This window comes from Hemibagrus wyckioides, linkage group LG09, assembly GCF_019097595.1.
Source record: "Hemibagrus wyckioides isolate EC202008001 linkage group LG09, SWU_Hwy_1.0, whole genome shotgun sequence".
Lineage (NCBI taxonomy): Eukaryota > Metazoa > Chordata > Actinopteri > Siluriformes > Bagridae > Hemibagrus > Hemibagrus wyckioides.
The window spans coordinates 21,458,169-21,471,941 of record NC_080718.1 but is presented as its reverse complement, the minus strand read 5'-3'; the positions used below and the strand labels follow the sequence as shown (position 1 = coordinate 21,471,941).

General features: G+C 38.0%; 1 long non-coding RNA gene and 2 gene segments (V, D, J or C); all 3 read left to right on the top strand.

Moving 5' to 3' along the window:
• The first annotated feature begins 2,694 nt into the window (after positions 1-2,694).
• On the top strand, positions 2,695-3,244 carry LOC131359180 (immunoglobulin heavy variable 7-4-1-like). The segment is given in 2 exon segments: positions 2,695-2,769; positions 2,861-3,244. Coding segments are annotated over 2 exon segments (381 nt in total).
• Positions 3,245-3,269: 25 nt separating this feature from the next.
• On the top strand, positions 3,270-4,611 carry LOC131359185 (uncharacterized). Its single transcript, XR_009205757.1, has 3 exons — positions 3,270-3,343; positions 3,432-4,362; positions 4,481-4,611. It is a non-coding gene; the product is annotated as an uncharacterized LOC131359185 (long non-coding RNA).
• A 1,391-nt stretch (positions 4,612-6,002) lies between these two features.
• LOC131359183 (T-cell receptor beta chain V region C5-like) lies at positions 6,003-6,507 on the top strand. The segment is given in 2 exon segments: positions 6,003-6,086; positions 6,175-6,507. Coding segments are annotated over 2 exon segments (348 nt in total).
• The last annotated feature ends 7,266 nt before the right edge of the window (positions 6,508-13,773 follow it).

The window sequence follows — 13,773 nt, the reverse complement described above, 5'->3', positions numbered from 1 at the left end:
ATGTTATGCAATTATGTATGTAAAAGGAAGGTGAAGTGTCTTTCAGGAGAACAGGTGTGCATGTTACAGGTATAATATTTGAAACTTAATTGAATCTTCTTTGAAACTTAAACTACTTACAAGAGCACTTGTTGAAAAAAGATTTCCAGTATAATAATTTTCCAATAAATCATATAATGTTTAGTTAATGTCTTAGTTTAGTTTATACATATCTCACACTTGAAACATCCTTTTTCACAAGTCATCTGTTATATGGAATTTTATATTTTGTAATTCAGTCCTGGTACCTGAGCATGTTCCCTTGTTCAATATTTGGAATATTCTGAGTTACATGTTACAACAAGCAATTTCCTAAGCTGAATTTTCTGAAGTACCACTGAAAGGAAAAAATATATACACTATATTGCCAAAAGTATTCGCTCACCTGCCTTGACTCGCATATGAACTTAAGTGACATCCCATTCCTAATCCATAGGGTTCAATATGACGTCGGTCCACCCTTTGCAGCTATAACAGCTTCAACTCTTCTGGGAAGGCTGTCCACAAGGTTTAGGAGTGTGTTTATGGGAATTTTTGACCATTCTTCCAGAAGCGCATTTGTGAGGTCACACACTGATGTTGGACGAGAAGGCCTGGCTCTCAATCTCCGCTCTAATTCATCCCAAAGGTGTTCTATCGGGTTGAGGTCAGGACTCTGTGTCAATTCCTTTCACTGGAACTAAGGGGCCAAGCCCAACTCCTGAAAAACAACCCCACACCATAATCCCCCCTCCACCAAACTTTACACTTGGCACAATGCAGTCAGACAAGTACCGTTCTCCTGGCAACCGCCAAACCCAGACTCGTCCATCAGATTGCCAGATGGAGAAGCGCGATTCGTCACTCCAGAGAACGCGTCTCCACTGCTCTAGAGTCCAGTGGCGGCGTGCTTTACACCACTGCATCCGACACTTTGCATTGCACTTGGTGATGTATGGCTTGGATGCAGCTGCTCGGCCATGGAAACCCATTCCCTGAAGCTCTCTGCGCACTGTTCTTGAGCTAATCTGAAGGCCACATGAAGTTTGGAGGTCTGTAGCGATCGACTCTGCAGAAAGTTGGCGATCTCTTCGCACTATGCGCCTCAGCATCCGCTGACCCCGCTCCGTCAGTTTACGTGGCCTACCACTTCGTGGCTGAGTTGCTGTCGTTCCCAAACACTTCCACGTTCTTATAATACAGCTGACAGTTGACTGTGGAATATTTAGGAGCGAGGAAATTTCACGACTGGATTTGTTGCACAGGTGGCATCCTATCACAGTTCCACGCTGGAATTCACTGAGCTCCTGAGAGCGACCCATTCTTTCACAAATGTTTGTAAAAACAGTCTGCATGCCTAGGTGCTTGATTTTATACACCTGTGGCCATGGAAGTGATTGGAACACCTGATTCTGATTATTTGGATGGGTGAGCGAATACTTTTGGCAATATAGTGTATATTATCAGTTTTTGAGACATTGACTTGAGAAGTCACTGTAAAAGTACAACTCTTATCCAAATTGAAAGGAAATTATTCATTAAAAAACTGTAGAAAGATGTTCTTTATGTCCTCAATCAATTAGAATGGATGCTATCCATATGATAACCATATGATATAGTGCATTTGTGCATTCTATCTTAACTGAATTCTGTTATTCATTTCAGTGCAAAATGCAAAAAATCTTTGTAAAATGAGATATTGCTGCCTGAGATGAATTAACACATTTGAATAGCTAGAAATTGTAATGCTAAAAAAAATCATTGTTATTTACATTATTGACATGTAATATTTATTAGTTGTGGGAAACTGGCCCTCTAAATATGAACCCATTTGTCCAGTTCTTTGAAATTTCTCTGTGAGCCCTTTGTGCTACTAATTCCGGTGAACAAATTATTAATTGCTTCTCCTGATATTTTATTGTGACACTTAAGTAAAGAATGAGGGCCTAAGCTTTTTGAGCTCAGTCTTTTTCTACCTGGGTAAATGCTAAAATATAAATACTGCACTCAGCTGAAGATACTGATAAATACACAAACATAATCACAATGCTCAACATTTCTTGATTTAAGAAATGTGCTGCAAAACAAGAGCAGCACTGTTTGTCCTTCACCATGCCTCCTCCTGTCATAACTGCCATTTGACCACAGACCCTCTGTGTGTTATTGTTTCAGTATATTTTGCCCTAATATTCTTCATTAATTCATCTAGAATTGATTGGTTGGAAGGATTTCTTTGTTGTTGTTTGTTATATAATTGCTTAACTTGGTTTGGGGATTTTCCTGATAATAATCAAAAATTCATAGGTTTAAATTAATAGTGTGCTTTAAAATATATAGAAAATATATAGAATATATAAAAGAAATTACTGACTAATATAAGCTGGGGTTTTAATAGACTTATGTTGAGAAATAAACACATTAGCTGTTTCTGTTTCGCAAAAAGATTTGTCTACTGATCTTATGAAGAATTTTGTTATATACAAAAATAAGATTAATGTGCTATTAAGTTTAATTTAATTGACAAACACAGTATTATGAAGCAGTATTATGCTTACAACCATGAATAACATAGAAATAGTGGTGAGCCAATAGGGGGTGATATAACTCAAGAGGCTTTGGTTAGATCCTGAGGTTTTGGAGAGAAAACTGGTGTCTCCTTCCTACAGCCTCTGTCACTCTGTCTCATTCTGAAGAGAAAAAGGATGTTAAATGTGGTTTACCGTTTCTTCTTTCTCCTCAACCTCTTAACCAGTATGGTACCAAGACTTTTAAAATGTATAATATGTAATATGTTCCTTATTTTTCAATATTCTTGCATACTTGTATTTTTGTTTACCTACAGGTCTGTCAGACTGTGTCCAGATTGAGCAGCCATCAAACCTGATAGTAAATCTCACAGATAATGTAAAAATCTCCTGTAAACATGATGGCAGCAATTTCGATATTATGCTTTGGTATCAGCAGAGTAGACAGAGCACAGCTTTGGCTTTGATCAGTTATAACTATGGCAAAGGCACACCGAACTATGAGACTGGATACACAACACGGTTCACACACAACAGGATTGACACTGTAACCGGAGATCTGACCATCTCTAATCTCAGCCTGTCAGATTCTGCTGTGTATTACTGTGCTGCCAGACTACACAGTGCTTCTGTTTCATCACCTGCCTGACTTAAAACACAAAAAGCATACAGGAAGTTCACGCCGCAGCACTTCAGATTAGTAATGCACATCACGTGGCTTGTACAAAGTGAAGGTAAGAGGCAAGAGATCAACATGACTGGAACTTTCTTATACATAGTAGTGTTCATTTTGTTCAAAGGTATGCGACTCTAAATGGCTTGTAAGATATTCAGTCATATGTGTGTGTTATATTACAGATACTTAATCCTGTTTTTAATTCTTTTTAGGTTCCTGTAAGGGTGTGTTGATCACTCAGTGGCCTAAATACATCTCCAGCCTTAAAAACACCCCAGTGCACATGCACTGTTACCAAAATGACACAGATTATGACTACACTTATTGGTACAGACAAATTGGTAATGAGCTAGTGCTTATAACCAGATCTGTAAGTGGCACCCACAACCAGGAGAAAGGGTATGAAAATGGCTTCAAAGCCTCAGGAACAAAAAAGCAGTGGTCCTTGACAGTGGATGTTAAAGAGGACAGTGATGCTGTTTACCTATGTGCTGCTAGGTTCCACAGTGTATAAATGCTGGTAATTTGTGATACAAAAACATACTGGAAGGCCGCCAGAGCTCACAGCTGATTCAACCACATCAGTGTTGATTTCTGTGCTGTTTTACTGAATTCCTTTCACCCATTTTCTGTTACACTTATTTTTAAGTGTTGTTGGGAACCAGGAGTCTATCCCACGGGACTCTAAAAAGAATACAGGTTCATGCAGCAGCACTGCAGCTGAGTAACACACATGACATGATATATCGTTATATACTCTTGTTTGTTTTATTGAAAGGTATGCAACTGTAAATTACTTACAAGACATTAAATTAAATGTACATGGAAAGTTACAGATATCTAGTAGATTCTATAACCACCCTGTGTCTCTTTTAGGTTTCTGTAAGGGTGTGTTGATGAGTGTATTAGATGGAACTAATACGTTTAGATTTGTGAAAAAAGTGTATTTAGTTAGAGAGTTTTGCCAGTAGGGGGAGATGTGTACAACTGTAAACGGTCCAAAAACACTTCTGCTTACTCTAAGCCTCTCTGTTTCTAATAGTAAAGGCTTTAGTATCTGAATAAATCGCTCCCTCAAGATGTGCATCAGAAGGATGTATGTAGCTGTTTCTAAGTTCTACCTGTTCTTATATTTCTTTACAGGTAATTAACTTTATTTTAACTACTTAAAAAACTATAAAATACTGTGCTATTTTCTGTGTTCCTATTGGAATTAGAGTGATTCTTTTTAAACTGACATAATGTAATTTTTCTTCTACAGGAAGGACAAACTGTGCTAATGTTCTACAGAGTTCTTCACTCCTAGTGAATAAAACACAGAATGTAACGATTGAGTGTAGCCATGAGGACAATAGCTTATATGTTATGTTATGGTATCAGCAAAAGATTGACAGTAGAATGGCACTGATTGGATATACCTATGGCACGAGTGATCCAAAAAATGAGAATGATTTTAAAGACCGGTTCGAGCAGAGCAGAGAGAGTACAACAAAAGGAAAGCTTACCATCATTAATGTACTTCAGTCAGACTCTGCTGTTTATTACTGTGCTGCACGTGAGCACAGTGCTGCAGATTCATATCATCTCCTTACTAAAACCCCAAAACACCCAGCAGTACAAACACAGCCTTTGCATTTTGTCTGTCTGATGTTTTATCTATTGGAGTTATACTACAATTTGGTGTTTGCTATTAAAAAAACAAACAGTTATCCTTAGCATAGTTTAAATCTTCATGTCATGTTTTGGCATCACCCGTAAACAAACAGGACAAATCTTACCATGATCAGCGCTGGCAAAATTTAGGAAACAGCATGGATTTACTGGAGCAGTTTGAACCAATCAGACAGGATGTGCTATCTGCCGATTTGCAAAATACATTGTACAACTAATGGGCTGTGACAGCAAATGTATATGCAGATATACTTGATAAAACTTGGTGGTCATAGTATTATGTACATATATTTAGTGTAATTTATTCAGTCTAGCCTGTTTATTGATTGGCCCTATTGATTGGACAAATGTACATAAATGTCCAAAGAGGGTAAGAGAAAAAGAAAAAAAGGGGCTGAAAACATTTCTTTGCATTAGGAGCCAGTAGGGGGTGATATAATTAAAGTTTTGGTGAGACGAAAAGATAAGAGACAACTGATGTTTCTCCCCCTTTCAGCTCCTTTTCACTCTGTCTCGTCAGAAAGATGTGGGTTTGGGTTTGCAGGCTCTGCATTCTTCTCACTTTGTTATCCAGTATGATATCAGTTTGACTTTCATTATCTTTTAAAAATCTGTCATCATTTTTCTTTTTTGCTTTTATTATTGTCATGTGTTTTTTTTTTTTTCTCTCTACAGGTCCTTCAGACTGTGTCCAATTTGAGCAGCCACAAGATCTGATTACAAATCTCAAGGATGATATTAAAATCTCATGTAAACATAACGACAGCAAATTAGATGTCATGTTATGGTATCAGCGACTGAAAGAAAGCACAGCTTTGGCTTTGATCGGCTATAGTTATGCCACAGTTCAACCGAAAAATGAGGCCGAGTTCCCAGAAAATCGATTCAGACAGACCAGGTTTGACACAGTAACTGGAGATCTGACCATCTCTAATCTCAACCTGTCAGATTCTGCTGTGTATTACTGCGCTGCGAGACTACACAGTGCTTCTGTTTCATAACCCGTCTGACTTAAAACCTAAAGAGCATACAGGAAGTTCACGCCGCAGCACTTCAGCTCAGTAATGCACATCACGTGGTTTGTACAAAGTGAGGTGAACTGAGTAAGAGGCACATCAGCAAGTTTCTTCATAACCAAGTTGAGATCAACATGACTGGAACTCTCTTATGCATAGTGTTGTTCATTTTGCTCAAAGGTATGCAACTCTAAATGGCTTGTAAGATATTCAATCAAATATAGGTGTTATATTAAAGATACTTTATCCTATTTTTAATTCTTTTTAGGTTCATGTAAGGGTGTGTTGATCACTCAGTGGCCTAAATACATCACCAGCCTTAAAAACACCCCAGTGGACATGCACTGTTACCAGAATGACACAGATTATGACTACACTTATTGGTACAGACAAATCGGCAATGAGCTAGTGCTTATAACCAGATCTGTAGGTGGCAGCTACATCCAGGAGAAGGGGTATGAAAATGGCTTTAAAGCCTCAGGAACAAAGAAGAAGTGGTCCTTGACAGTGGATGTTAAAGAGGACAGTGATGCTGTTTACCTATGTGCTGCTAGTTTCCACAGTGTATAAATGCTGATAATTTGTGTTACAAAAACATATTGGAAGGCCACCAGAGCTCACAGCTGATTCAACCACATCAGTGTTGATTTCTGTGCCGTTTTACTGAATTCCTTTCACCCATTTTCGGTTGAATTTGTTCTTAAGTGTTGTGGGGAACCAGGAGTCTATCCCAGGAGACTCTGGGCACAAGGTGGGGGACACCCTGGACAATCCATTGCAGGCCTTAATCACACAGTCACAATGGACAATTTAGAGATGCCAGTCTACACGTTTTGGACTGGGGGAGATATTGCAAATGTGTGCTAATCACTAAGCTCAAAGATATGATGAGTTTAATTAACAACTGAATCATACAGAAGTATTTAACTAGTCAAAGTAATCTTATACTGTTTATGGAAAGACAGGATATGAAATCTGTGAGTGAACACTACAACCAAAACCATTAAAACTGCTGTTTCATAATGATCAATTGTTTTAGTTACTGTGGCCTTCCTGTCAGTTCACTTCTGTAACTTTTTTGACATAATGAATAATGAAATTATATTCTGCTTCAATTGAGAATGAAATTCTGACAAATAAACAAACACTCATTTTATTTGGAAAATCTTAAAACATGCACAATTTACATAATTCAGTTGGTGAATTTTTTTTTTAGAGCAAATGTAACAATAAACAGGCAAAAGTATGACTTGAAGATCATGTCCAAGAAGCAGCTGCAACTAATCCACCAATTCAACCATTCTTGTGCTTTTTACCAATAGGGGGAGATGTCTATACTAAAACATGTGCTGGACACATCCTAAAACACTATTGTGCTCTTTCAGTATTCGTTTACTTACCTTCTCAGTCTCTCACTCAAGCTGTGCCTGAGAAGGATGTATACAACTATTTGTATCTTGTATCTGTTCTTATTTCTGTTTATAGGTATGACTTTAAAATATAGTATTTTAAATAGTTAATTTGTGTTTATTTTATTACAATGCTTTTACAAAATTAAACCCTTGTATTTTTCTTCTACAGGATGGACAAACTGTGCTAAAGTTCAACAGAGTTCTTCATTCCTAGTTGATGAAGCCCAGAATGTAACAATTCATTGTAGCCATAATGATAATAATCTAGATATCATGTTATGGTATCAGCAAAAGATTGACAGTAGAATGGCACTGATTGGATATAGCTTTGGCATGAATGAGCCTAACAATGAGAATGAATTTAAAGACCGGTTCAAGCAGACCAGAGAGAGTACAACAAAAGGAAAGCTTACCATCATTAATGTACTTCAGTCAGACTCTGCTGTATATTTCTGTGCTGCACGTGAGCACAGTGCTGCAGATTCATATCATTACCTTACTAAAAACCCCAAACTCAGAAACACATCTGAATGCAATTAATGCCTTTGTTCTCAGCTGCATTTTACCAAAGTAGGGGAACAGTCAGTAGCACCGGCATCATGTGACTCCATGTGAGGAATTTCTGGGTTAGTTTGGGCCAGTAGGGGGAGATATTGTCCAATCTGGGCACCACTCTCTCTCTCTCTCTCTCTCTCTCTCTCTCGCTCTCTCTCTCTCTTTTTCTATCTATCTATCCGCTTTTAGTGTTCGTCATAAGAGTGACTCAACCTCAACTCATTTTATCTCCACAAGGATGCCTTGCATTACTTACGCAATTGGTTTTTATCTTATTGTTTTTTCAGGTACGTATCTCCAATGGAATGTTGTGTTGTGTATATATTTAGCCTTCAAATTTAATGTTGTTGTTAAGCAAAATAAAAATTCTAATTAAAATGATTCTTTTATCTTCAACAGGACTGGTGAATAGTGTAGACTTTCAGCAGGATCCACACTTGATTGTCAAACAATCTGACAAAGCAAAGATTCCATGTAGCCATAATGACAGAACATTAACCTTAATGCTTTGGTATCGCCAAGAGAGAGACAGCAAAACTCTAACCCTGATCAGCTATGGCTACAGTTCTGGAACTCCATCTTATGAGTCTGGCTTCAGTGAGCGGTTTGAAATGACCAGCAAAGACTTATCTGGAGAGCTGTCCATCTCCAACCCCAGCCCGTTAGACTCAGCTGTTTATTACTGTGCAGCCAGTATACACAGTGCTACATTTCCAATCATTTGCTTACTAAAATACTAACAGAATCTTGTATGTAATTTTACAGTTAGAGGCTGTTATCTGACAGTTTGAAGATGGTTAGCCACAAGCAGGTGCTCTGTATTATTAATAGTAGTAGATTATACAAGTAAGAACTTTCATCAAGAACCATTTCTTCTCTTTGCCTGATAATTTTTAGTATGCTATATTTTATACCAAATTATTTACATGTGACCCTCCCCCTTTAACCAGACTCCCATAATTCCCATTTCACAGATCCCATTTCACAAGAGCCCAACAAAGTACAAACTAAAGGACTGGTAACAAACATAAAAGTTGATCATGTCACTCATTAGACTCAACCTGCTATAAACCAATAAACCTGCATTTGTATTTAAATCCAAGCCAGTTCCTTCACAATTATATTAGTATAATAATTGCACAGAAGCGTTACATGTGAAACACGAACCTGTTAAACATTGTGGAATAAGGAATAAACAAAAGCAATAAAATACCTTTAATTTGTCACTAAGGTACTAGCATTAAAATCACTTTAGAGATTTTTTAAGGGTGAGGCTCAGTTGATGAACAGTGAAACAACTCAGTGCTAAAAGTGTTGACAGAACAGGGATGCCTCTGTCTAGTCTACTTTTCACTAATTTCTATGCTTGAAATACCCACAAGAAGAGCTCTACTACTTCTTATGTATGACCTTGCTATGTTCTCGATCCTGCTGGAATCATTTCATACAATTTCATACAAATTCTAAAAACATTCAATCATTCCTTTTGAGAAATTGCATTAACAAAAATCTCAGAATGAGAGGAGGGCAACCAAAAACATAATACCTCTACCACCTATCTGGAGTTTACGCTTTATTTGAATGGTTTACTTAAAGCAGTAAGCAGTAAACATAACTAACATAAACTATGATTACATGGCGCCCTACAAATGTGTAAATGGTTTCTTAGTTCTTTGTGGGATCTCAAGACGCCCCTCCCACCTATAACTGTATAACTGCAGTATGCTTGTGTGCATCAGAGAATGTGCAAGCACTGCATCATAAGGATGTTCCGGCTTTTTGGTTTCTCTGTTTTCTTCGGTTTGTTTTTTGGTAGGAAAAAAATATATATCGTTTTTTGAAAACCTATATGCATAATTAGATTTCATATTTGATTAGTCTTCGGCTTCTTTAGACTTATTTAAATTACAATGCTCATCTTATGAATAGGTGATGGATATATGTTTTTTATTTGTAACAGGGAGGACAAGCTGTGTAAAATTCGAACAGATCCCATCACTACTAGCCAAGGAAAGAGACGACATAACGATCCAGTGCAGTCATAATGACGCTAGCTTACTGCTTATGCTGTGGTATCAGCAAAAAAGTGACAGTACAGATTTCTCCCTCATCACATATGCCTATGGTACAAGTCAACCAACCACCGAAGAAGCATTTAAAGATCGGTTCATACTGAGCAAAGAGAATGGACAAAAAGGAACCCTGACTATCTCTAAAGTCCTTCAGTCAGATTCTGCTGTTTATTACTGTGCTGCCAGTAAGCACAGTGCTGCACACTTATACACCAGCCTTACTAAAACATCAGACACACACTCACACACAAGCACAAGCACATCACCTCTTCAGCCGGCTTTATGTTTCTCACATGTCTGCTATTTCACAATATATTATATTCACAGGCACATAAAACAAAGGTAACTACTATCTAGATTATTGCAGTTATGGGGAAAGTTCTTATGGTTTGATGTCATTGTTTACTTACACATCTCTAAGGATAAATTTAGATTGGAATCAATAGAGGGAGATAGTTCTCAATCAAAACAATTAGACTAACTTTCTCATGAATTCTACAGTCCACCGTGTTAAAAGATGCCCATTTAAATTAACTGCTTCATCCTAATGTATAAAATATTCACTAAATATAAAACATTAACAAATACAAAATAACATAATAATAATAATAATAATAATAATAATAATAATAATAATAATAACTAGACATACATTTCCTGAAGAAAATGTGAGTGGTGCTATCTAACATTAGCATTAACATTAATATTAGCATTTACATTAGCATTAACATTAGCGTTATCATTCGCATTAACATTAACATTAGCATTCTTCTCACCAGATACACGTCACTCACTTCCCCTCACTGTGCTGAGTGTTTTGATATGTCATATGTGTATGTTGCAGTAATTTTGCGTTTTCCCATAATTCCCGGGTTGGCGCACACGTGATGTCACATCAACCGGATACACGGCACACATTTCCCCTCACTGTGCTGAGAGTTTTGATATGTTAATTTTGAGATTTCCCTAACGTGACGTCATCGGCGTACACATAACCTTTTTTCCCTTATTGCCCTGAGTGTTGTGATGTGTCACGTGTCTATGTTGCCGTAATTTTGTGAGTTTTATTCAGGATTCAAAAGTCCGGCCATTCATTTCAATGGGAATGTTTGGGCTGTTCGATTGGGAATACCGGGAATACCGTAATTCCAATCGCTTAAAGTCATAGCACATCTTTCCCAAACATTGCAAACATACACTACTCACAAAAAGTTAAGGATATTTGGCTTTTGGGTGAAATTTATGGAAAATGTAAAAAGTTCACGCTACGGTGATATTATATCATGAAAGTAGGGTATTTAAGTAGAAGCATGCAATGGTGATTTCCTCATCTCAAACAATTTATTGAAACAAAAGCCAACAACAGTGGTGGTATACCACAACAAAAAATGTCAATGTTTAATAATTTGTCATGTGCCCTTGACCATCAATTACAGCTTAACAACGATGTCTCATGCTGTTCACGAGTCAACTTATTGTCTGCTGAGGCATGGCATGCCACTCTTCTTGAAGGGTGGCCCTCAGGTCATTGAGGTTCTGGGGTGCAGGGTTACGAGCCTCTACACGGCGACTCAGCTGATCCCATAGGTTTTCTATGGGATACAGGTCTGGAGAAAGTGCAGGCCATTCCATTTGAGGTATCCCAGCCTCCAGCAGCCATTCCCTAATGATGCGACCTCGATGAGCTGGAGCATTGTCGTCCATGAAGATGAAATTAGGCCTGTGTTGTTCATGCAGGGGCACAATGACTGGATTAATGATGTTATTCAGGTAGTATTGGCTTGTCACTGTACCATTCACAAGATGTAGGGCAGTTCTGTATTGAGTAGACACACCTGCCCAGACTGTAACACCACCACAACAGTGGCTGATTCATAGCGCTCTCCTTGATGTCTCCAACATTGTTGGCAGCCATCATTTCTGCACAACGTGAATCGACTTTCATCAGAGAACAGCACTGAGGCCCACTGGTCCCTCGTCCAGCTTAAATGCTCCCTGGCCCATGCAAGACGATGCAGGTCGTCTAGCACACAGACCACGCTTTCGAATGGTCTGACGTGACACTTGGGTGCTTCTCACCTCCCTTAAATGTGCCTGGAGTTGAATGGCATTCATCATCCAGTTCCGCAGGGCACTGTTCACAATGAAGCGGTCATCAACGTGGGATGTGGCCAAAGGACGTCCACTTCTATGCCTTTCTGTGACTCTTACAGTCTCTCTGTATCTCTGTCGCAACCTGCTGATGACACTCTGTGACACTCTAAGCTCAGTGGCCACTGCCTTCTGAGAACATTGGTCTCATGATGTCGAAATGTGAACAGCATGATGAAGAGGACTGTTTAAATACCAATTCTAATTGAACCAGAAAATTTATTGGTCGATTCATGGGTCAAACACCAGCTGTGAATTTTGCCATTAAGCACCTTGTTAGAGAACAGCAAGTTATGCAAAAAGTACTGAAACACTGAACAGTTGGACATGTGCATTCAAAAGTGTAAAGAAGGTCAAATTAAGTTCACCTGTAAAGGTTATAGTGAATTTTAGGTGCATCCTGAAATTTCACCCAAAAGCCGAATATCCTTAACTTTTTGTGAGTAGTGTATTTGTTTGCAATGAGGGCTTCCTGGTTCAAATGAAGCCCGTGACACCCCACCCACTTCCACTAGTAGATAAGCAATGTGAAGATGTGAATGCTTTTTTAAATACACACTCAAGCTGTGCATCAGAAGGATGTATGGTACCTGTGGTCTGTATGTGTTCTTCATTTTGTTTTTTGGTAAGACATTTACTGAAGTTAAACGAACAATAAATGAATAAATGCTGACTCATACTGTTTTTTTGAAATTGTTCCCATAGGCATTATTGTGTGTTCTGTTTTTAACAACTATTTTTGTTTTTCAACAGGGAGGGCAAACTGTGTAACATTTCAACAGACGCCATCGGTTCTAGCCAATGTAACAAGCAATGTAACAATCCAATGTAGCCATGATGATAATAACTTACCTCGTATGTACTGGTATCAGCAAAACAGCCATAGAGTAATGGCATTGATCGGGTATACCATCGCAGCAATAAGTGATCCAAACTATGAAGACGGATTCAAAGATCATTTCAAACAGAGCAGACAGAGCACACTTGCAGGAAGTCTGACCATTGTTAATCTCCGTCAGTCAGACTCTGCTGTTTATTACTGTGCAGCCAGTCAGCACAATGCTGTATATTAACCCACACACCTTACTAAAACATCACACACACACACCAGAGTTATCTGATGGTTTTACATTTAAACATCTGGTATTTTATATGAAAGACTGAACTGAGTTTTTATGCAAATGAAGCAACTGATGCTTTTTTTTTTTTTTCGATTTATTTGTAGGCATATTACAGGATTGCAATGTTTCAGTATCTGCACTCGTGCACCTAACCCTAACCCATAACCCCTAATCTTCCATTAAGTCATTATATTTTGTGGAAATATGTTTGATATTTATTATGCAGCCCATGTGAAAACTGGATAACAGAAGGTTCTGGTAGACATTTAGCTAAACATGCAAAAAAGATCACTGTGTTCTTTTTCATTTTCTGACCTGGACATATTTCCCACGGTTAAAGTCTTTATTAAAAATGTACTGCAGGTTGATGCAGTCTTTTAGGGAAAATTGTACACATTTTTTATTGACACTGTTAGTGGATGCAACTATATGAATATATGTCCATGACTGTACTACATACATAGCACTCGATATTCATGCTGGCTTAAAAAGTAGCATCTATTTAGCATATAAATTCATTGAAACATAATTGAAATGTCAACATATGAACATATTT